The sequence below is a fragment of the Haliaeetus albicilla genome, chromosome 24, assembly GCF_947461875.1.
Source record: "Haliaeetus albicilla chromosome 24, bHalAlb1.1, whole genome shotgun sequence".
Lineage (NCBI taxonomy): Eukaryota > Metazoa > Chordata > Aves > Accipitriformes > Accipitridae > Haliaeetus > Haliaeetus albicilla.
Window position 1 is genome coordinate 2,974,320 of NC_091506.1, and position 24,749 is coordinate 2,999,068.

General features: G+C 41.7%; 2 protein-coding genes and 1 long non-coding RNA gene across 10 annotated transcripts in view; 1 reads left to right on the plus strand and 2 right to left on the minus strand.

Moving 5' to 3' along the window:
- The window catches only part of LRRN1 (leucine rich repeat neuronal 1), a 467,756-nt gene that overhangs the window by 353,366 nt on the left and 89,641 nt on the right, over positions 1–24,749 (minus strand). The window lies entirely within an intron of this gene.
- Positions 1–24,749, minus strand: part of LOC104320855 (contactin-4) — a 348,268-nt gene that overhangs the window by 65,942 nt on the left and 257,577 nt on the right. For all 7 annotated transcript variants that reach the window (XM_069811811.1, XM_069811804.1, XM_069811809.1 and 4 more), the window contains 4 exons: positions 19,472–19,675; positions 12,169–12,271; positions 11,351–11,535; positions 1,403–1,539 (listed from right to left, as the gene is read on the minus strand). In XM_069811811.1, coding sequence (XP_069667912.1) covers positions 1,403–1,539; positions 11,351–11,535; positions 12,169–12,271; positions 19,472–19,675 — 629 coding nt within the window. The remainder of the gene's footprint in view (positions 1–1,402; positions 1,540–11,350; positions 11,536–12,168; positions 12,272–19,471; positions 19,676–24,749) is intronic.
- LOC138690835 (uncharacterized) lies at positions 12,279–21,896 on the plus strand. 2 transcript variants are annotated; one of them, XR_011329643.1, is made up of 4 exons: positions 12,279–16,307; positions 16,546–16,880; positions 17,000–18,399; positions 18,515–21,896. It is a non-coding gene; the product is annotated as an uncharacterized lncRNA (long non-coding RNA). The 2 variants fall into 2 exon arrangements; XR_011329644.1 differs by having other exon boundaries at positions 18,172–18,399.

The window sequence follows — 24,749 nt, forward strand, 5'->3', positions numbered from 1 at the left end:
CAATCTATTTGTCTGCCAGCTAAATTTATGTCAGGTTAGATACTAAATGGTAAAACCAATACAGGAGTTGGTAAATGCAATTTAAATTGGAGGACTTTCCCTTGACTTCTCATTGATTTAATACCCAAACCATTTAGATTAATATCCCTTTCAAGTAGATAAACTTGAATCAAAAAATGCACTTTTGATCCATAGTGGCATATCACAGCCAACCGTATTCTTTAAAACATTTAAAACAATGGTATTATGAGTATACAAGGCAATGAAGGGTAGTAAGGTTGGTTGCCATCTTAGCTAGCACAGAGAGAAATACTTAAAATCCTCTGCAGTTTACTGAAAACAATATAGATATTAATTATTTAATGATCCTTTACTTCATATCAGCCACTAACGTGATTTAAGTACAAGACCATCTGCTAGTGACCAGCATGAAGCAAGTAAAATTAGTGTGTGGAACAAAAGACCAGGGTATCATTTGTCAGCCTAAGGATATGAAGCTCATGTTATCAATTTTAATAAGTACAGCAAAGTGTTCCCTCCCTCCCCAGGAGTTTCACCATTTAAAAAACTAGTAATATAAAGAGCTATTGGCCTTCTACTTGGCCGTAGGGCAGAAATTTAATGTTTGTGCAATCTTTATCAGGGTTTCATCAAATCTGGACTGCCATATTCTTTCACAATAAGCGAAGGGAAAAAAATGCCAGCTACAATGAAACCAATGCTTTGGTGACTTGTTTTAGTTTGTGGTTATAACGGGGAGGATCGCGGGACCGAGCAATGACTCCTCAGTGAGAGGCTGGGCTGACATGGTGGTGGGAGGGGGTGCGTTCCCCCAGCTCCTGTGCATCACCCTTCTTTAGGCAGCTCTTCGAGTCCCTGGCAGTAGCAGACCATGCTCCTGATCACCCACACAGGGACACAGCTTGGCAGGAGGAGTGGGAATGCCGTTAAAGACCAGCAGAAACACTAAGGTTTCATTAGCAGCTGAAGTTCACCTGAACATTATAAATTAAAAAAAAAAAAAAAAAAAAGAATCCGGGGTGATCATTTTGCAGCTGCAGGCTCCATAGTCCTATTCGGCCCTTCCCTCTTCTTTACAAGGGTCTCTCCACCCATAGGTTTGTATCATGGATCCTTCATTTCAGGGAGGATCTCTGAACGCAGAGCCGTCATGCGTCCTACTTGTCACTAACAGCAGCTCTCCCGAAGCTGTACGGAGGTGCCCACCAGGCATGGCAAGGAATTGCCTACACAGCAGGGGGGATTTCAGAGCACCAGCATCCTTTCTGTTTCCATTCCAAAAAGTAATAAAACACGCAGAGATCAGAAAGCTGGCAGAGCATGAAAGCGCCTGCACAGCCTGCAACCCTCCTCCCCGGCGGAGGGCTCCAGTGGTGCCTACCTGGGGCAGCAGCGGCTCCCCGTCCTTCAGCCAGCGGTACGAGGGCTTCGGTCTCCCGCTTGCTCGGCATTCCCAGACGACGCTTTCCTCTATGGCTGCGTGTCCGTCGCTGATTTTCTGAATCCAGTTGGGCTGAGCTGCAATGCAGAAGTAAAGAATAAAGCCTTGTGTCTGTAATCAACAGTGTGCTCTCTAGGTGCAAGCAAACGGCCATTTCTTTCTTTATGAGCACATTTAAGAGTTGGATTTAGTAACATGCTTAATAATTGATAAAGATTATTTTTTTCCCCTAAGTCCAGTTCTGCTTTCTGAAGGTGGCACGTGCAAAATCAGAACCTGTTTTCATTTTATTTTTAATAAAAACACTTAATGAAAAAGACTAGCTTCAGAAAACCTGATCATCATACAAAAACAAAGCAATGGTTTATGTGCTGCCCCAAGTGGAATAAATGACACCTTTAGACCCCCGGTCCTTCAAATACAGGCATTTTCTTCTTCAGGATCTATATGATTTAGGCTTCAAAGCTCTAAAATTTAGCATCCAACTTCAAAACTTGTAATTTAGAACTACCTCTCCATTGAAATTAAGGTTATTGTAATAACTTAGGCCTCCATGGTTATAGGCACTACTTGGGTCCAAATTCTCAGTCTTGTCTTAGATTAGGGCCATATCTACAAGTACTGCCATAGGAAGATCTTCCATATGCATGAAAAATCTCTGGACTCAGTAATTGTATTAATGACATTGAACAAACCTAGGAAGTCTGAAAGCAGATACGGGGTTTACATTTTGGTAGAATTTGGGGAAAACTGGTACTGGCAGTTTTCAGACACTTATGAGATTATATTTTTAGTTGCGTTTCACATATTTTTATCAGAGTTTGTTGTTTGTTGGCTATTTTTAAATAGAGATTAAGTTTAGCCAGACTCCACATGCGAATCAAATTCCGCTAAAATTGCCATGTGTTTTTGCAGACCATACAAAACCTCTGACCTTCTTATGTTACCTTTATAAACCCCATCTGCCCAGATATACCTACAATACTTTTCAGAAAGTCCCATTAAAAAAGAGAGCAAGTTCAGATTTTTTTAACGGTCATTTGCCCTGTTTTGACATAAGAAAATCTGAGAGACTTAGTAGGAAGATATTACCAGCAGAGGTCTCCAAGAACCTGGTTAATACTTTTCCCCATGTAATCAGATTTAAAAAAAAAAGTAAGATTACTCAAAGACAAACAACTTTATATATCTCCTTTGGATAGGGACAGGGGCCAGAGAAAGGTCTGAAAGGATAAATGAAAAAATATCTTATGAAAATGGTAAGTTCAACATACAGTTGGTATGATTATACCTAAAATATTGGTATGTCTACCATGAAGTGATGCTGGATATACGCATTCAGAGAGCTGAGTGCCTTTTAAAACTGTGTTCAGGCCGTGACAGATGTGTGCTTAATGCCACACCTACCACACCACACACTTCTCACGGTGCCTACAAAGCACAGAAGAAAGCTGAAGGATTTTGCACAGCACCTTAACTCCAAGGGACTTGCAAAAATAGCAGAAAGGTGAACTGAACGCAATGACAATGCAGAAGCAAAAGAAGTAGCTGAAAAGGAGAGGCAAGCAGTGTTTACTTCTCCGACTGCCCCTCCTGTCCCTGTAATACTTTAAGCTTGTTTATTATCTGTATCTAAAGAGATATGAAAGGGAAAGCTTTTAAATGTAGGAAGATGAAAGTCAATTCTGTCATCTGGAGTAAGAACTTGAACAATTCCATCGAGCTGAGACACGCTGCGCTACTGCAATGGGTTCAGTGGCTCAAGGACATTTGCAAATTACTCATGAATTTACATATTTACTATTCTAACAGCATCCAACTCATAATTTTGAAGGGAGTCTTACGATACCATGAAAGGAGCTCTATAAAAACCACACAGATCCATTTGCCTTTTTTGCAGTACTGGGCATTTTACTGATTTCCCACATGAAAACAAAAAAATCCAGACAAAACAACTGAAAGTAACCTGTAAACCAAGAAAACCCATGAAAGGTAAGGTGTGCTCTATAACATGTAAGTGTATGCTATGTAAAAAGAAAGATAACTTGTGTGAGGAGGAAAGAAAATTCAGAATTTATCCTTATTTCAGGCAGACTCCCCAAATAAGGAAAATTCTCACCCAACACAGCAAAAAACTTTACCTGTCCAGTCTTTCTGCTGTACTTTGCAGGTTGCACATCTGAACTCCTGCCCTAAGTAACAGTGCCGAGATTTAAACGCGCGGTGCTGGAAGCGCTGGGAGCTGCCACCCCCGCTATTCATTTTACTCTTTTGTGCAGCACCCGCAAGCCACAGTCTTGCACCGTGCACCACTCTTCACCTCCTCCAGTTATTTTAACTGATTAAGCTTTCCATCCTAAAGCCATTTATGATGCAGACAACTACAGAATGAGCATAATAGGTCAAAAAAATAAATCTCAGTGAAAACTGGAGGAGTCCTTTGTTTCACAGGAGCTTCGTTCTCTGCTGCTCTTTGGGAGACTTTTCTAATTAGGTCAACCTCTCCTTTCAACAGTTCATTTCAGAGAATAGCAGGCACGCTCTTGACTTAATCTTGAGTAATACACAAGGGTTGGTTCATGCAGCAAATACGCTTGAGCCACCAAATGAGAGTCACCATAATATAATGAAATTTGACAGCCTCCCATTGGGGATCATACCAATACATGGTAATGTGACACAAGATTTCAAGCATGATAATTAAAATAATTCAAATAAGGATATGAAACCAGCTCCACACTACAACATTTTCTGGCATAGCGACATTATTTGAGATAATGACAAGGTTTAATTTGTGACTGGTAGTAGTGTTCCAGAAAAAGTCCTTCAAATCATTTCAGTCAAGCTGACCAAAGACGAATTCTTTCACGTGATGAGTCTGGAAGTATTTTGGCCCTATTTGGAGTACTTAGATATTACTGGCCTTGGAAACGTCCTGGAAGAAAAATCTGGTACTAAAGAAAAAAAATTACATGGAAGCTGATTAAGAATTCATCTGAATTGCAAGAAAAAAAATCATATGCTAAATCTATAAAGTGGAAGAAAAAGCTTAGAAATCTAAGCATGACTCTTACATAAGGATAGCTTTAAAGAAAAATATCCCCCTCCTAGGTGATGACAGCTGTCTGGAATTTGTACTCAGGGGGACAGAACAAAAATGATGGCAGCAGTCCGAAAAAAACCTGTTTACCTTTGATCACCTTCCAGTCTTCACCAATGCAAAGAGGGGCATTTTAAACCAGGTGAGTAGGAAACTATGCCCAAATATACTCTTACTTCTTTAAGACCAAAAAGTCCAGAATGAGTCTGTCCTTCATTGTAGTAAACTGAAAGGCAAAAGTGGGCACTGGAAAGCTGGACCAGAAATCATGTCCTAAACAGCATTTGAAAATGAAATGACACAGCCGGTGATGATGTATCACATCAGAAACGAGTAACAAAATCAAAGAATTATGGGAGCAATGTGAGACATAAACCAGAAATAGATCTGTAGAACTTTGCAATCATCTGTGAGTTCAAAACAACCAAAAAGACTAAAGCAAATGAGGTACTAATAACATATACAGAATCCAATTCTCAGTTGGTGTATATTGATTTCAGTGTTCCTAAGCCAATTTATAGCAGCTGATGACCTAGTGCAGGCTGTGTAATTCATCATTAATGGCAGATGAAAGGCTGAATGACTTGTCCATTACTATATCTATTCTGAGAAGATTGACACTGAGCCCAGGATCAGAAAAGTCTAAAAACCAGAAAGCCAAGCATAAGAAGTAAGAAAAACAGATGAGAAAAATACATGAGTAATTAAAAGAATGCAGCCAGTGTATAAGGTTTGTGCAGACATCATCCTGGTGCACGTGTCATCCTGGTCCAAATGGGGATATAGCTTCTGTAAACGAAACCCGTATGTCTCTAATTTGTTATCCTTCCCAATGATCACAGGAACATGAAACCAGAGTTTAAGTTATCACTTTTCCTCTTCTCTTCCTTTCCTTCTCTTAATCCCTTCCTCTTGACCTCTACTGCCAATTAAGGACTATTTGAAATCTATACAACTTCAAAGCTATGCAAATCCTCCACCAAAGTCATTTGCTTGAATGTTGCACCCAAATGATCTCCATTTGTCTGTGTTTTTGGAAAGTTCACCAGATACTGCCACTCCAGCAGGATGCCTCCTTTCTGCCTCTCTAGAAGACTGACCACAATAAACCAGCCTGGGAGTTCTGCTTGGGACCAAAATATTAAATATCAGAGGAAAAGAAACAGATGAAAATGTGAAGGAGTTAACCTAGCTGATAAAAATACTTAAATTGCCCCTACCTTTTATTTGCCTGCTGTTCCATATGCTATTCTGCACCATTACATGACTTTCTCCACAGTTATGCCAGGCACGTTCATAAAGACCAGTCCTCAGGGATCTGGTTATTTTTTATCCCTGACGCTCTAGACTGCAGCTACCCAGGGGAGTAAGGGAGGTGTGGCGTGCTCTATGAGTAGCCTTCACACTTCATTTCTCATACCTATTTGTATTTTTGCTTCTCCTGCTGGAGAGCTATTTTTCCAAGCCAAAATGATAATAATTCGAGCACTTTTTCTGAATCTCCTAAAATTTGATTTCTCTATAAGCAGGCTTCCAGCAATCCCTTGGAAAAGTGGAGGAGAAACATGCCTGTTCTCTGTGCAGAAACTTGTTCTGGATGCAAGACTTCCCTTGGGCAGCAAATTATTCAAAACTCAGACTTACTCCCTCCTGCACTGAAGTCTGAGATAATATATATTCCACTGGCAAAAGTCAAGACATCCTCCATCTGAGCAGTGATTTTCCCCGGGACGAGTGTAACCAACCGAGATTGGGCACTGCAACAACTGCTCCCAAGGCCAACCGCCCCTTTCTGGAAGGACAGATTTGGCTGTTGCCAAGCATTTAAGTGGCGATTAACCGAGAGTTAAATTGGCACAATATTCTGAAACAACATAGGATTTGAGAACTTTAAATAAAATGAACATGGAGATGCTTGAAGGTGAGAAATCAGTTGGCAATGTATCTGTGTAACAGGTAGCAAACTGGGTTTTCTAGTGAGGCATGTAAATTGTAATTAATAATAAAATATATACTTGTCCTATTTATGTGAATTTTTATCAGTCCAGAAACTCATTTTATTTCAAGTGGCTTTGAATTTTCAGCAAATTATCTGTGATCTGGGACCTAAACGGAGTACAGACATACAACTGTCTGATTTTCACTTATGCAAATTTCCTTTTTAGACTCTAGCCATAATGAAGAGCATAATATGATTTACATTTGAGGTTGTTTTATAGAGTGGCATAAAGTAGCTTTCACACAAATAAAACACAGGGCCACTGATGAAAGGGGGACTCTTTTCACTGCAAAATTAAGGAGATGCATAAATTCCTGGTGGAACTTTGATTTGAGAAGTATTTAATCTGAAAAGTGGTCCAGCCAATTAAATGGCTTCTTCTGAATACCTTACAAAATGCTGCAAAGAACTGTAATCAGTTACAAATAAGTCTGTCTCTCTGCTAATGTGGATGCTGCTTCACTGACGCTTTTAGTAACCACTTAAACTGTAATATTCTCCTCCTCACCTTGGCTTGCCAGCAAGGTGCTGGGTAGGGACTGGATGAGCTCAGGCCACAGGGATGCTGGAGGACCCTGGAGCAACACCAGTGACACCGAGTCAGCACCCGCATCCCAGCTGGCCAAAACCCAGCTGTTTCGGTACTTGGATATTTCCCCGCTCTTCTAGGCTGCATAAGACAGTGTTGATGTGACTGGAAAGCCCAATGCCAAATTGCATGGTTTTGGTCATAATTCTGGCAGCCGTACGTTCCCGGTGGTGGTGCAGCTCCTCAGCCCCAAGCACCCCTGCCTGTACTGGGGTGCCCGTTCCCAGCCCAGCAGACCTGCCTGCGTGGCGGAGCAGCCTCCCCCAGTGCTGCTTTCTTAGTGCTGTCGCTACCAGCCCCATTGAACATGCTTATATTCGGATCATCTTGACCTGCAGCTATTTTTCCCTGTTTTCTGTTACTCAGACTATACATGTCATTGGGGTGGGGGATATCAAGATGTTGCATTGCCTCATCAGATAGAGTCGATACAGGAAAGTCTAAATGCACACTGAAGTGGAGCCCAACCAGTAAGCACTGGCACAACCATCTCATTTCACACTTTGCATAAAAAGATACACTCATATTTTAAAAAAGGCCAGGAAAGCAATACAATGGTGTGGTGGTATGGAGACCTTTAACGATGGTCAGTGGGGAGAACCTGGCCAAGGCACGTCAGCAGAGCTGTAGAGGGGTAAAAGGCTCTCGTCTGTTGTGGAAAAGGCTTTGAGCACAGGGATAAGCAGCCACCACAATGCCTTATGAGTTTGTTGTGCTTGCGCATCTGCCCATTGCCTCTTGTCGTATGCTCAGGACAACCTTTGGGTTGTGACTGTCTGTCTGGTGAAGGAAGATCTGACTGAAATGGCATCTAAACTTAACATGAATAAAACAACGTCCATAGTGATAATAAATAAGCATCTCCTTGATGCTGGTTTTACAAACAAAAAGGCAACTTCTTTTTAAATTAGCTAAAAAAAAAAATAAAAATTGTTGGCATTGTTTTTTGCTCAGCACATAAATCTTAGCCTCGCGGAGGGTTATCAAATTTAAAATTTATGAGCAGCCAGATTAAAAATAGAATCAGGTCAATGGGAGTGCTTCTGAAATGCTGCGCGTCAAAACACACAGCTGACGGCACAGTGGACCCTCGCTGCTGAGTTCAATGGCAAAGCTGGCGCTCGAAGCAGAGGCGTCGGGGCAGCCAGCGCCGTGGCAGTGATGTGCTCCGGCCGTGCCGATGCTGGCTCGCACCAGGGACCTCACTTGCCTCAGCCACAGGGATTTGGCTGGCACGGGGTCTGCGGGGAACAAGCTGCAAAGTCAGGGATGCAGCACGACGTGCATTTATGGCTGCTAAACGAGGGTGGCAAAGAAGAGGTTTTGCGGTTTAATTTGCTAACTCTCAGGAGCTAATTTGAGGTACGTGGTATCTGGTTAGGAATGGCAGACAGAACAGGAGACTTACTGCAACAAAACAAGTGATATGTTGTTCAGAGTTATAATAGTCAAGGAAACAGGTATAAGTCACTGTAATTGCATTAACATCAACATCTCTTCTATCATGAAGGTCTATCTATCAAGTAGGACATACAGCACTCAGAACAAATGCTTTTGGAGGGCAATAAAACACAGCCTGTTGCAGGGGCTCGAAGCACAGAAAACGGAGGAAGAACAGATCTTACACGTTTAATTAACCTTTCCTGCTGCAACGAGAATGTCAAACAACTTCAGTGTCACTGATATGCTAACACAGGAAAAAATAAACATTGATACAAGAATGAAATACAGCAAAAGCTAACCTTTCCTGACAACTTCCAGGAGCACTGAAAGAAGCTGACAATAGAGGCAATGCTGGGTTATCTACAGCAAGCAGGCAAATTTGAATTTCATTTTCTTTTTCTTCTTCTTTTTTTTTTTATTTTATACTATGCAAAGAGGCGGATAACCGAGTTTAAAGAAGTCACACCGTTAGAGGCAGATTGTGATCTCCAGGGCACGCGTTGTGACAGAGCATGTCACCGCGCGTAGACGGCATGTCCGACCGCCCGTATTACATCCTCCAGATCATTCCCTGCTCCAGGCGCCAGCCACAACCCGCCAAAAGTAACCTGAAAACCTCTGCCAACATTACAGTTGTACTTCAATAACAACATAACACTCCTCAGCTTTAAAAAGAAAAATTATTAAGGAAAATTACTTTGTTTCAACTATTCATATAAAATGTTTACAGTAAGTTACTTTCCCTAAAAAACTTTCACTGACACATGGAACTCCAGAGCCTAGCTTACAAGGAAAGTTTTTTTTTTGAGATCTGTTTTCAGTACTAAATGGCCACCAAACACAAGCTATCCTTGAAAACTGCATACTTATAAACTAGTAACTCATCATCCTCAAGACAACAAGGATGCTATTTTAGTCAATTATCTTTAAAACCAGTAACCAGCAGAGGTGGCAGGCTAACACCTCTCCATAGGGAACTCCTCTGCTCACATGAAGAAAAGCGGATGTAAAGATAGTTCCCAGAATCACAAACAGAAGGAGAGGAGGACACTCCTCTTCCCATAAAATCTCGAGCTTCTTTGCTGAAATGCCATCTTGAGTGTGAAAACCAGCACTAGCCACAGTGGCAGCTTTTGTGTAGGATCTGCAGTCCTCCAGCAATGGAATCCATACTGGTAAATTCATTATGGTAATTAGATTATAACTGAATATATGCTATGGTGGGAGTATACCAAAGGCTCAATTTACTGCTTTGCAAGAAAGGCAGGTTTGGCTGTGGGTTGAGCAAAATTGTAAAACTGATGAGTCTTTTCATTTACTACTCACATGGGAAAAATCAGGAGAAACATGCATTGTTTGATGAACAGAAAAATAAATCTTCAAATCTTTTAATTAAAAAAAGAAAACCCAGTTTGAATCAACCCCAGGTTCTCTCCTTAACATGAAAGATTTCACTTTGTTTTTGTTATTTCACTCCTTTTTAAAAGAAGAAGTGTTCATTTGAACTGGAAGCCCCAAAAGTTCTGACTTCTAAATGTAATGTATTTTAGAAGTATTTCCAATTTTAAAACATCCTTATATATGCCTTTAAAAAAAAAAAAATTACATTACTCACCAAATTCAATCCATTTTTGCCAGGAAGGTTAGTTCCTAAACTCTTTTTCTGTGGCAAATCTACTATAAATCAAAAACATTCCTCATCTCTGGAGTTCAACCCAATCTTCCCTGCTTAAAGAAGCTGGGCCCTCAGGAGCATTTGGGGGAGAAAACACTGAATTTCTCTCCCTGTGTTCAATAAAAAACGACACTCTATTATGCTCCTGAAGACGGTAACAGGGCAGCAACAAAACAAAGATTTTTATGATGGTGGGGAGATCTCCGCTCACCTACATGTAGGGCATGTAACCTGCAGCCTTCTCCCCTCCAAAAAAATATCAAACAGAAACTAAGCACCAAACCAACAACCCATTCGTACCTCTAAAACCCCTCTCTGTGACTCTCATTCACCTCTACGTAGGTAAATCCACAGTAACTCAGAACAGGCAAAACTTTTCCCCTGCAAGTTTGGTTCACCTCCTAGAAGCATTTAATTTGCTTTGCAAGATGGGGCTGTTTCCAGCAGAAATGTAGGGATAGGCAGACACTTGTATCAGGATTAGAGGTACTAACACATCTTCTACTTAACACAGAAGGCCTATAAAGCTGAAATTTTACATTTTTATTGTGCCCGGATCAATGGCTCTGATTCCAGTGTAAGAAGAGCAGGTGTAGGAAGTCTTTGGGTGAAGAGGAGTCTGCTGGCTCCGACATGGTTAAATCCCAACTTCCCAGGCTGTGCAACCAGTGATCCATCTTGAAAGCAGTCCTTAACTGATTATAAGCCATTAACATTTATTAACACAAGCTGGGGCAACACATAGGTAATATATCCCAAGTTGTAACCACGACAATGCTCTGCCAGAATACCTGCTTTACCTTCACAGCCACAAGAAGGCAAATGAGGCGTTCACAAGTGTTTTCTGCATGTTACCATGCCAATGTCCTTCCAGCAATGCGCTTTTGCTCCAACCGCTCTGATTCTCAATTAATATGCACCATTCAGACAGCTTTTATTTCAAATTACACCCTTTTTGAGATGCGCTGTTTGTAAAAGAAAGTAATTTTAAAGATATCCCCCAAAATTACTTTCTCACAAAATATTTACTGCATATTGCACTTGATACAATAAAACTCCCTGAAAGCAGGCAGTCTGCTTACCGTAAAATATCAGTTGTCCTCGTGCCACGTTTTTCCCTCTCACATTTTCAGCTACACACTCATAGAGTCCAGCATCTTCTTGCTGAAAATTTGGGATTTCAAGAAGTCCACTTGACCTGTGTCTCCTGGCTTTTCTGGGTATCTGTTTCCCATCTGCTCTCCTCCAGCTAATCGTAGGAACTGGGCTAAATAAGAAAATTAAAGCAAAATAAGACTTGCAGAAAAAGATATGGGTCTTGTTCTGATAAGCTCTCATTTAATCAACACTGTTTCATGTTTGAGGATGATGAAGACATGGTCAGTCTGAAGACTCTGGCACAGGATCTGGAGCAGTTTTGTTATGGGTGGCTTATATATAATATAAATATACACATGTATACCAATGGTGTATCACTCACATACCTCTTAAAAGCACGAGACTCTGTATTATTAAAATGCTGTTTTGACAAAGTTGAATTTGGGGTTCTGCTGTGACAATACATCCATTTTCTTACCAGTCCCACATTTTGATTTTGGAAGTGTTGCCAGTGTTTACTCTAGAAACAAGGGATGTGTTTTAAGTGTTGCATGAGACCTCAAAATAGGAGATGCACAAACACATCTTTACAAAATAAGTTACATCTTCTCTCTTCCTTGGGAGTTTGTATTTTTGGTGAGCAAAGCCCCTGCTCCCCAAGTCCTTTGTCTGCTATGAATGCTTGCAATAAGTAACTCCTGCTGAGGAAAGTGAATGATTAGGAAATCCAGCAAACTCTGCAATACAGCACTATGAAAGTGAGAAGCTGAAGCAATAATAATAATAAAGGATCTAAACTTACTTCCCCAAGGCAAAGCACTCCAGTTTCACTGTTGTTCCTTTTGCAGATGGAACTGTTTCTGGGAACTGCACTTCTATTTTCGGCTCATACTCTCCCATCACCCCTGTGAACATAAAATAGATGCTAAGGCTTGGTTGAATTTTTGCAATAAATTCACAAGTGTTCCCGTGCTAGCACAGAGCTGTTCTATACATCATTACTTGCCCAATTAATCCATTCATTTTAAACATGGCCTGTTTCTAACAGCCGTGTAGTGTGGGCTCTTCTCCCATTTACTGCCAGAGGAAAATCTGAACCAGCGCTCCACACCATCTGCCAAAGATTAAAATTTCTTTATGGCTCTGTTGCTTTTTGCTTTTGAATATTCAGGATTTTTGCAGGTACCTTGTGAAATAAGGAAAGCAATAACAAGGGAGGTTCACCACCTTCTAGAAAATGAAATGCGGAACAAATAGCCATTAGAAAAAGTTTTAAAAGCACTGGAGCTAATCAAGGTTCTATTAACTTCAAGGATTTAGATGCGCAGAGATCATATACTCTTCGGGTAATTTCTTTATTTTTACTGCCCCAGTAAATCATGCATCGTGGCAGCCTCTTTATGAAATTGTGTTTAAAAATTTGTGCACATAAAAAGGCCATTATATTCATGATAAATGGCTACATTTCTAGTCACTGTACTGTCTTAAAATCGGCACATATAATTTCACCAATAGTGATTATCAGCTAATTGATGATTGCAGTTTAAATTTTAACTGCACAGTGCTTCCTGGATGTTGGCCAAGCACGGGGCAGGCGAGGAACGTGCGGGCTGTGAGGCAGGAACGGTGCTGGATCAGACCAGATGAATACCACCAGGATGCACGAATACAGAAATGAGATAGCACGAGTAACACCGAAATGAGATAGCATGAGTTTGCAGAGATATTCAGGTAATTCAGGGCTGCTTACGGTGGCCCATGATGGCAGTGCTGCTTCCTCTGCCCCTGCTTTGCAAAGAGCATGCAAGAAAAGCCTTTTTTTCTTTACTTTTTCACAGTTAACAGTTTTAAAGCTGAACATGCTCAGTATGAGGCTTACATCAAGTCTACCTTTACTTGCTGACCTGTATATTACCTGTTCTGGTGCAAAATTCAGGTTACATCATCTTTTTTCCAACCCGTTAATTGCAAATAAGCATTGCTGCCACATTACATAAAGTGTAGCTGCTGCACAACATCAGTCATCAAAATTAAATGCATTTATTAACAATACGAATGCTCCCTCCATAGTCATGTCCTGGCCAGCACATACAGCAGGAAACCCGTGAGTCTGTGTCAGCGCTCCAGCATTTACACACTATACAAACAAGAATTACGGAGCACGCTACTCATTAGCCCTCTGCATGTTAACACTGCAGCCCTGAAGGACTGGAAGCATCTGTTACAGTTAACATCATGGAAGATCCCCTCTCTTCTCCCAACTGTGACTTGCCAAATCTTCGCAATCTTGCCTGAATTTCTCCAGACTCCGTGCTAAACGTCTGCTGGGTGAGCTTCAGCCGAGCCAAGAACAGCTACTGCCCAGTGGTGTCCAAGGGCAAGGCTGGCTGTGAATGTTTGGGAGCAGCAGCATTGTTTTGCTGGTATTAGAACTTACTGAGATCTTTTCCCAGAAGACTATTTCCACGTTCTGCAACGAAGACCACAAATTTGGCAGAGGAAGTGCTTTTGAGGCTACGCATCCCACGAAAGCCTGACCGGATTCAGGCAGCTGCCTCACTTGGGAAGATGCTGGCTTTCAGATGCTGGAGAAATTATGGTCTCCATCACCCTCCTCGAGATGGCTGAAGAGCTCCTCAGTGCCTGTGCCACCAGCCACCCCCCCCAGCCCAGGCAGGCGAGCAGAGGGGATGCAGCCCCTACCAAAACAACTCTGCAGGCTCCACTGGCAGCCAGCTGGAGGGTGGGAGATGACGCGGCGGCCAAATAACACGGGATAAAGGGAGCTGGCCCGAGGAGCTGCCTGTCCACCAACAGGCCAGCTACAAACCAGTAGTCCTCAACAAACAAAATCCGTGAGAATGGTTCCTTCTTCTGCACCTCCTCCGTTGCTGAGGCAGGAACTCGGTCCCCTTAGGCAAAGCAGGCTGTAAAGTATAGTGTGACACTAACGGGCTATTTAGGAAATTAAGGCAGAATGTATTATTAATACATTATTCAACTGACAGAGCAGGAGACAGGAATGGGAGGGAGGAAAAATGGCTTTTTTTGCCTTCTCTTCGCTTATTCCTTTTATTGTTCCCGTTTCTTTGCCTCGGGCTGTGACTGGAGAGCCCTAATCCCAGGGGTGACAAAACCCCAGACCAGGATGGGAAGACTACCTGTAGGCTGTAGGACATTGGCTCTGGCAACCACTACTGTCTCTTATGACTGTGAGGGCAGCTGTTTTACCAGTGTAACTGCAAACTCTAACCACTTAAAAATCAGGACTCGTACCTGGAAAAATCACAAGGCTCCCAATGCAATTACAACCTACCTACACAGACACACATATATATAGGGTATGCTCTGAGTCCTGCCTTCTCAGCTTTATAGGAGAAACATCAGTGCAGTTGAGATACCTCTATCCCGAATGGAAGACCATTTCCATGCAGACAGTCCTTATTTTTCCTGCTGTTCCTGGGTGATTTAACATCTGACTTAGCTGTGCAGGTGGAAAGGACAGGGGAGAAAATAAAAGACTAAAATAGGCACGAGGTTTGTAGCTTGGAGAACGTTTCCAGTGTCACGGCACATCAGATGCTCTACATGTTTGCATTTCAGAGGCTTTCGTATTTTTCTTCCAATTTCAAGGCTTAAAAAACTTGCTTTTGGATGAAAGTCCCAGGAATTCAGAAGCAAGCTAATTTGTCTGAGGAGATGATATGCATTTCCTGACACCACCTGTGAAATGTTAAAGTTTAATTGGCCCATACAGCTGCCGCTGATGGTAATTTTATTCCAGGACTATTTCAGTTCCTTCCTACTATATTACTGTTTTAATTCTGATGTAAAAATCCAAAGTGCATTTTAAAGAGAAGAAGTAAAATACTGCAAGAGCAGTGGCTATGAACACCTGGGTGTTCCTAAGAGGGTTTGGCTGGTGTTTGCTGCAGGGTCGGGATGGCCCAGAGGGTCCCAAACATGCTGCTGTGGCGGTGGGGACGGCATCCCCGGGTACCCATGGCCCTTCCCGGGGTCATGGTGTGGAAACCGCGGCCTTGACAGGGACACGGCAGCCAGGGGCAGCCAGACGATGGACACTGGTTTATTAAATGGAGGAGACAGTGTTGCAGGTTTGCTCCCTTTCCTCCCTCTCTTCCAGTCCATATCCCACCGTGAACTGCCAGAAGGCTTGTTTGGGAAAGAGCCATTCAAATGTAAACCCTTTTTCTGTCTGAGCTGCAGTAAGCGCTACAATACTAGCAGATGCCTTACTTCAGGCTTTAAGATCATTCTCAGCCTTTGGTGCCGTATACATTTAGCTCTTTATTTGATTCCCTACCCTGAAAATAGCTCAGAGAGCCCTTTCTCCACAACCGGTGCCAACTGGTATGGTCAGGACTAACTTGTGTTCCTGCAGAACCCCAAGCCAAAACCCAACCTCAATACCTTGGGAAATGTAGAAAACCATAATATCTTTTATTTTTTCCTTTTATACACTAGCACTTAGATGATGTGAAAGGGATTGCTGCTTGTCATTCCTCAAGACCTGTGCTGGAATATAGGTACACATTTCACGAGGACAGGTCCCAAACCGTAAATGTGCCATTTCGGGGACTGCTACGCTTACACGATACTGTATTTAGATCTTTCATCCACCTGCACTGCAAGCATCGTCACCGTCACAAATCCATACAGCTACATAAAAGTATTTAAACAGGGAGTGACTGCATGCATTTGTGGGAGGGAATGAAGAGGGCCAGAGGAAAAACGTCCTTTTCCCAGTTTGTACACTGTATTTATCATCATCAGATAACCTCTGTCCATAGAGGCAGAGAGTTTGAGCTCACACTGACCGTGACAGCTGCCTCGGCACGGTCTGTTCCTACCACCATCCCGCAACCCTCTATGATATTTATCTCTCCAAGGAGGAAAAGCTGTCTGAGGATAACTAATGGGGTAAGAGGCACCTTCTGCTTCCACAGCACAGCAACAGGGAAGGAACCAGAGTTCTGTCAACAAGAGCATGTACCGGTGGTTACAAAAAGCCGCTGCAAACAACATCAGGAGATCTATAATTCCGGAGCTTCGCAGCTGAAAACAAGCAAAAGAGAAGGACAAAAGGCACAGGTGGGGAAAGCAATCTGCCTACAGGATCTGATTTCATCCCCTACACCCATATCTTTTCCTTTTACAGATTACAGCTCAAAAGCCTGGCATTGTAGAGCAAGCAGCGCTTTGAAAAAAAACATGCTGAAAAGTTGTTTTTCCAGGATGATTACATTCAAGTAAAATAACCATGACAAAGATGGCAGGTATTCAACGTAAAAAGCCTAAATGATTCACAACTGAGTCTAGCAAAATTAATGCCATAAATTGGAGAAGAAATGTGAAAAGAAACCTCGGGGTTCTCACGGGTGAGATTTCAGCCCAGCATATGCCGTCCTGCACTCCCAGCCCTGCAGCGGCGAGCTGCTCTGGGTGAATGAGGACTGTTCACCTGTTCAAGGAGCAGTCTGAGCATTGGCAGTGGTAAGAATACCCACCACGTAATTCATACACTTATCTGTTAAAACAGTTGAAATTCTTGATATCGAACCGCATAGGGTCAGCCAAACTGTGAGCGTCTGAACTCTGTTTTCTTCCTACAGCTCCAGAATTGGGAATTTTTAAAAGTTTTTGAGTGAGAGATTATCATCAGCACAAAAGGAAAGAGTCTTCTCTTTTTCTCTCTTCAACACAGTGTGAAATAATTAAAAAAACAAATATAGGCGCTATTCTTAGTTCTACATGACCAGTATTCCTCTTGTATAGTGTCTTCTTCCACCATTTATTTCTTTCAAAGTAATGGGGCTATGTATCAACTACAAGGACCCATAACTAATTCTGCATGACAGCAAAAATGTTTTGCATTTAAAAATAACTGATGTTTGAGAAAAACAGAATTTCACAAGGAGATGGTTGGATTTTGGGGGGAATTCATGGAAAGTATTTCAATATGAAGCAATCCAGGCAATAGCTTAGAAACTTCTAGCAGCAGACAATTTTATGAAGGGTGCATTGGAGGAGGTCAGACTGTCCCGGCTGGAACACCAGCCCTCCAGCCCAGGGCTGACGGGCCTCAGAGCAGCATCAACTCTTCCATAACTCAGGAGCTGCCGGGGGGGCAGGGGACCCCCCAGCCCTTCTCCCGAGCTGCACCAGAGCCCCTGCAGACACGGCACCTTGCTGCCTGCCCAGGCAGCAGCCAGAGGAGCAGCTCAGTACATGAAAATCAGTTGGGAGAGGTACATTATGAATTTTTTTTCCACTTAACTCACTAATTGAAATTAAATGGAACTGAAACATTAATTGTTGATGAGCTAGCCTCCAAGCCTACTAATTTAATGATAAAGTGTTGTAAGGAAAAAAAGCATGTCATATATATTAAGATATACTGGACATGTCAGTTATGGATACAAAAGATAAGCAAGACGCATTTGCCAGTGGAAATACAATGTGCCTCACCTTTTACTCTCTTCTGTTGTTCACGCTTCTGAAGCAACATACATAATTTCTCTTTTCAAGTGTGATAGTGTTTTATATCAGATTTTGTAGAGATACTCTATGTGCAATGAAAAATTGAGACCTGCTGATTTTTAAAATGAAGCTTGCCTGTAATACTAGTGCAGACTATTTTAAAATACATATTTAGCCCATGTTTGGCTTTCAGTAAAGCCATCTTTGGCTCTACAGATACAACAGCACCTTTCTAGTTTAACTCAGGAATGTATTTCCCAGCCCCTCAGAGGTTCAATTAAAGTTTCATATCTTTAATAAACAGCAGAGTGCACTTCAAAGGAATCGGAGAACATTCTTGTGAATTACCTCAGGAAGGCAATTGGTCCCTGTAAATAAAGCGGAGTGCACAGAGGAGCGATGCACTGGGGTAAAGCCCTTGGCGAGGCACTTTACAATCAGGCTGCCTAGCAATCATCCCAGCATCAGCCCCATCTCAGAACAGAAGCAGACATCGAGCTTGATTGTGATAAATGGAAGCACTTTCAGCTAGGTGAGGTTTGCATAAAAGTCCTGTTAATGTAACACTTAAAAATATTTCTTTTTCAATACTGAAAATGTTAGTATGAGACAAATTTAAATATTCCTCTTTATCTTTCATACATTAGATTACTTACTCTGGACTCAGAGGGACAAATTTAGTGCCACTATGTTTATAGAAATGCAGCCTGCCCTGTAATGGAGAGCAGATCTGGCACAGACCTGGAAGAGCAGCCGTCTTCACCCCTCCCAGCCTAACCACGGCGCTTTCTTGTTACCGACAATGTTTCCAAACTCCCCGTCTGCAGGAACCACATTAATGTGAAGGGGACAGCTACGGGCAGGAGGCTGGCAGCAACGAGCCCGTATTTTACAAGCAAGGAAATTTTGTCAAATACCACTAGGTGACAACAGATCTTCTTCTAGAAGAAGTTTCTAACAATGCATTTCTATTTCTGGAACAAACAGCCTAACTGTTATCCCTTAAACAGACAAATTTTAATTAATTCTAATTGCAAATTAACACGCAAATTTATTTTTCTTATCTACTTAAAAATGACGATGATACAAATCAATTGTCTGTATAAATTTAGAAATCCTCTTTTGGTTTCTTCTCGCTTTTTTGTATTATTCCACAGACTACTAAAAATAGCACTAATTCTGCTGGGAAATACAGCCCAAGCTAATAGTTACTGAAACAACAAAGTGCTTTTGTTCACTTTTTTGCTGCATAAAATGAGCAGAACTAGTATATCCAAACTCTGAAATCTATTTTACTTCCTGTCTTTGGCCAAGTGTCACCAGGTTTTTCTTTTATAATTATTGCCTGACACTTAGAGTTGTTCCAGTGGTGGGAAGAGCAACCTTGGCCACAGCATCATAAACCCCACCACTGTCTATGACTTTGAACCACAGCTAGAGCAGAGGTCTCCAGCCTCACTGAATCTCTTTGAAGGGGAAAATCTCTCCCTTTACTCTGATATAAATACTTCAGGCCATTTCTTAACTTCTGGGTGACAGCCAGTCAAGGAAAACAAAACAAACTCTCCAACCCCAGCCCGCGATTCCCCTCCTCTAAGTCCTACCGTCGTTCCTGAGGATGAGCGGGGTGGGGGGACCCAGGACCCTGCTGTTGGTCACCGTGTTTGTCACCACGCACGTGTAGTTGCCCACGTCTGAAGCTTCTACCTTTGCGATGTACAAATTCCCAGTCTCTTGCGAAACAAAGCGGCGATTGTCCTGGTGTACGAAGGTCGGGTATTCGTTGAAGATCCACGCGTAGGTGAGCTCTGGAACCACAAGGTACCACCAGCGTTAGTGACAGGATGCACACCCTCACGGGCCACAGCGTGATGCTGGGCTCCATCCCAAGTCAGAGCTGGAGCCCCGAAAAATATTTTCTCCCTGCCGCCTTTGGTTAGGGAAATTGGATGTATCACAGCCCATGAAATGATAAAAAGGCTAACATTTTGCAAGTTCTCATCTTTATGGCTACAAATACGACTTCCCACTGTGACACTTCTGAGCCTGCACACAGATCTAATATTCTTGTGGATCCTTCAAGTTCTTCCAATCCAGAATATAATGCATTTTACAAGAATCTCACCTTTTTGTCATGAACACTTCAGCCTGACTCATGACTTTTCTTTTGTCTTTCTTATTTTTTTTTCCCTTTAAATAGACAGTTTGGAGGAGGATCTGCCGAGCTGTGTTATCACACACTGTATGTTTTATTCCTTTGGAATTTCTGAATCAGCAAAACACTGAACACTAAATTAAGCAGCTGTAATCTTCTATATGACTAATTAGACAGTACTCCATGTTTTATAAGGCATCTTTGGAAGTTATTTGAGCAATAAAAAAATAAGTGAGAGAGATGCCGCAAGTGGTTGCAGAGTTTGTAAATGAGGTTAATGCAACATAACCCTATTATATTTGCCTAAGACTAATGCCCAAACACCCTGAAAATGCTTGAAGAATTAAAGTGAATATAAGATTGCTGTAGTTTTCTAAGAGAACACTAATTATACTAAAAAGCGTATTCTTAGTTTAATACTCTAATGAGTCATAACTGTAATTGACCTCAACTACCATTAGGTACTTTGGAAAATATATTCTGCCCTCATGTTCCGCTGTTTACATATATAAGAGGCTGAATGCAGATTGTTGGCTTTTATTTATTTATTTTTAACAACAGGATTATAAAATGCCTGCTTAGACTTCTAGGAAGATATGATAATTACATTTATGTGGGAATATCTAATCATCATATTTACACATGTGCATCTAATTATAAGTAACCTCATGCTGATGTCAAGAGGATACTCAGAGCAAACAAGGTACCACTTCTCAGCTGGCTTATTATTTTCTGCAAGTAGTTAAGTTTTTTTTTAATTTACTCTTGGTGAACAATTATCTTGTTCCTCCAGAAGCATCCAGCAATAGGTAAATAAACATCACTGCCCTGGAATACACAGAGGCATTTAAATTTGAGTGAATCTTCACGCAGCAGGGTTCCACCAAAGCTCCCCAAGCTCTGCAATACAACAACATTTTGCATTGACTGTGGAATGGTGAATTGACCACGTTCCTCAGAAAAACACAGGACTGGGAGGGTCTTTCTGGATCAACAATCCCTGTCCCATCCTATCCTTCCCCAGGTTACGTAGTCCCATGCATAAATATACCCTAGAAGCAGCAAGGTTTTTGGCTCCCGCTTTTCTGTTGTAAGCTGGTATTACTTTAATTGCTAAGAACCCTCTAATTTCCAGGTTAAATATTTTCATTACTAGTCTATAGCTATGTGCTTCTGGGCTAATGATGCCTTTAGCTTAAAGAGTTCTTGCCTCTTCACTGGTGAGAGCCATCAAGAGCCCTTCTGCCTTCATTTTCAAGACAGGCTTTCCAATCTTCTAATCGTCGTAGCAGCTTTTCCTACCCTCTGCCTTAGTTAAAAGTCTTGAATATTTGTGTCATTTGAGCTGAGTGCCAGGTTGGAAACCCTGAGTAAGCAGGTCACAGGAGAGCAGAAGGCAAATGTAAAGTTGTGTGGTAGTAAAGAGGTCTGATCAAAGACAGCACCAAATGGTGATAATCTGGGATTCCTCCACACAGAGGAACCCAACGCAGGGGGAACTAAGGGAGACCTATTTCTAGAGTGCAAAACACCAAAATCTCCCCAAAAGCCATCTTCAAACTCTATTAATTTCACTACATAAAACTGAGGAACATAATGAAGGTCTGATGTTACACCTCTGCCTTCCTTTCATTACAACAAATCATTGTCCAGAAAAATACAACTGCCTGAATTACAGAGAATTAGATATATTAGATATTAGGAGCAGTCCATTATCGCCATATAATATTTAAAACAACTGGATAAGACTCTCTCTCTCTCTCAAATAACATGGGACTAATGGAATATAGAGCACAGGGAATAACGCAGACTGGAGCATCTGTAAGTGCATTTGCTTGTGTAGCAACATGTAAATAAATACTGTATCAAACTCACTTTGATTTCCTTAGAGATCCTAGTGCAATATTTATGGCTTTTCAAACTTGACGGATTTCTTTTGATAAGGTTTCACATACTAATTGCTCTGGAAGTGATAGACAGTTCACATCCCATAGGCAATTTGTAACAACTGTGTAAACAGACACTTAAAATACAGCCCGAGATGGCTCCTGGTGACTGCATGTGATTGAAACGTTTACCGAAGCTACAGACATGGAGTCTTTCAGTACAAAGAACAAGCAGTAACAGGCAATTCGTGGTTCTCTAATTACACATTAGACTCTACATCCTCGAGGAATTCACTACAAACTTCCCCTTTCTAATTCTGGGCCCTTTTCATGTAATTTTGCCTAATTTACAACGCTTTTAATCTCCCCTTTAAAGTACATTCAAGTATTCACATTCAGAATATTATCTGAAGATTTCTGACCCATATTTGCTGTTTTTAAAGACAAGCAGAAACTCCACCAGCTGCAATCCCACTGCCAGCAGCAGAGCACCTGCCTGGTTATCCGCCGCAAAGACCTATGTCGTACTTTGATACCGTACTTTTCTTCACTGCCCTGATGGCCTGGATTTCCGTGACAGACCAGAATGAGATGAAGATTTTTGGGTGGCAAGTCTTCACTTCTGTAATGATTATCATCAGTAAGGACAGGAGGATGGAGAAGTTACTTGGATGTTTTTGGTACAGACGGTCTACTTACCCTGGCTCAATCCATCACCAGATGGAAGACATTCAACCCCCAAACTTTTCTTGTGCTACTGACTACATCAAGAGCCTTTTTCATCCACACAAATCCATGCCAACAGATCACACACACTTGGATACCTGGAATACCAACACTACCACCATTGGCACATGCTAGAAGGAGGAAAGTGGATTTCTTTTGGCCAAGAGAATGCAGGTTTCTGTCCACGGGGTCACAAGTTGCTAGGTATTTGCTCTACTGGTCCAGAGCAAAGACAACAGAGATGGGGAAGAGTGTCCTAAATTAGTTAACATCACTCACCTACTGCAAAGGAGCCCATGGAAAATTTGGGCTTGTGAAGAGCAGTGGAAGTAACAGGCATGTTAGCAGAAGCTTGATTTGACTTTGGCCAAGATGGATGGTGGAAGCAATGGGCACAAACACGCATAGCCGCGAATAACTCCCAGATCAGACATGTGGCAGGAAAGCCCACTGCACACCGGCAGACCATTAACCTCCTCTGCCACTGCAGTAGAGGCTTTCAGGAGAAGCTCAATCACACAGAAATAACACAGTACACTTACCATTAATATTTATGTCTCTGGGCTAGCGATCAGCAGGAGAACATGATACGCAGTACGGGGCAGGCAGGCTATACGCCTCAAACATTCATCTGTGCAACACCAGGCAGGAACAGTCTTGATTCAAAGCTCCACCAACAGCCTTTTATTCAAGTTGCTATTTCCAGAGTTGGTTTACTTAAACGTGTGTGGCAGCAACACCAAAAAAGAAGCCAGAAGCCTTTTCCTTCATTCCTTTTATCCTTTTCAGAAACTATCTCACACCAGTTGCTCATTCCATGCAGTACAGCAAACCCTGATGCTCAAGCTACCTCTGTGTTTCAGGACCAAGTGTATTAACCACAAACACATCCCTGTATCCCATAGAAATATCAATCAATATTTAAAAATAGAACCCAAGTCCTCTGCCACTATTGCATGGCTAAATATCATGGTTTAACAAAATTTAGAGCAGCCAGCAGTTGCCATCAACTTCAGCAATTAAAAAGGAAATAAATTATTCAAGCCACTTGAATACAGATTTAGGACGTTTAAGATATGCCTTTTCAATTTTATTATCAGACTGCAGACAAACTCTTTCTCCCCACCCTCAAGAAGAAATGTTCTGAGCCGCTTGCCAGGGCACTGGCAGAGAAACCCAGCAGCCCCGTGCCACGCTGCAGGGGCGGAGGGCGGCTGCAGTTCTGGGGTGCTGCTGCAGAACCCAGCGCCTTCGCTCGCCCTGGGGAAAATAGGAGACGCAAAGGAGTGGAAGTTGCATCACTCTGCCTTGCTGCATGGTTTTTGTCTGGGTTTTTTTTGTTGGTTTTTTTGGTTTGGGTTTTTTTTGGTTTTTTTTGGTTTTTTTTTTTTTTCCCTCGGCAAGGCACACAGCCCTCCTGGGTCTGCTTTTCCTGATCACATTCAGATCTCGTCATTTTTCTAAAGCATTCAATGATAAACTCTGTTAAAACATGTCCCTCCTGTGCTGCCCCCAGAATACTTTCTGCTCAAGACAAGAAACAAAGCTAAAGACACTGTAGATTTTAAACTTTCTCTAAATGATAGGAAGTGGTGAAAAAAGGTTACTGAAAGCTGAACAGAAATTCTGCTATGAGTAATTATTATAATTAGACAATATGGTTTACCAAAATAACGTTCTCTGGTCTTCTGTCTTGTCACATGCATACTATTTTGTCTTTGCCTTGTCTTTGCCTTTTAGTACAAGAAACTCTTTTCTTGATTTTTTTTTTTTTTTTAAAGTCTCTTCTATAAAGTCAGGGCTGCCACTTAAAAAGGTCTCTGTAGCTATTATGGGAAAAGCTATTAAAACATCTAGATTATGGTAACCATAAAGCTGAATAGAAGAATGAAATTTTGAAATTAGTATTAGCCAAAAAATGGGGATCATTTATCATTTTTAATAAGAACATTGTGGTACAATACACTATTATTTTTTTATAGGCTTTACTGAAAGTTACAGAGATTAATCCAATCTTTAACGATTCCTATAATTTCTATGTTATCACCTACTATGTCACTTTCAGGTTGGACAGGCGGGAACTATTATCCAGTGTGAAACAAAAGATTTGCAGCT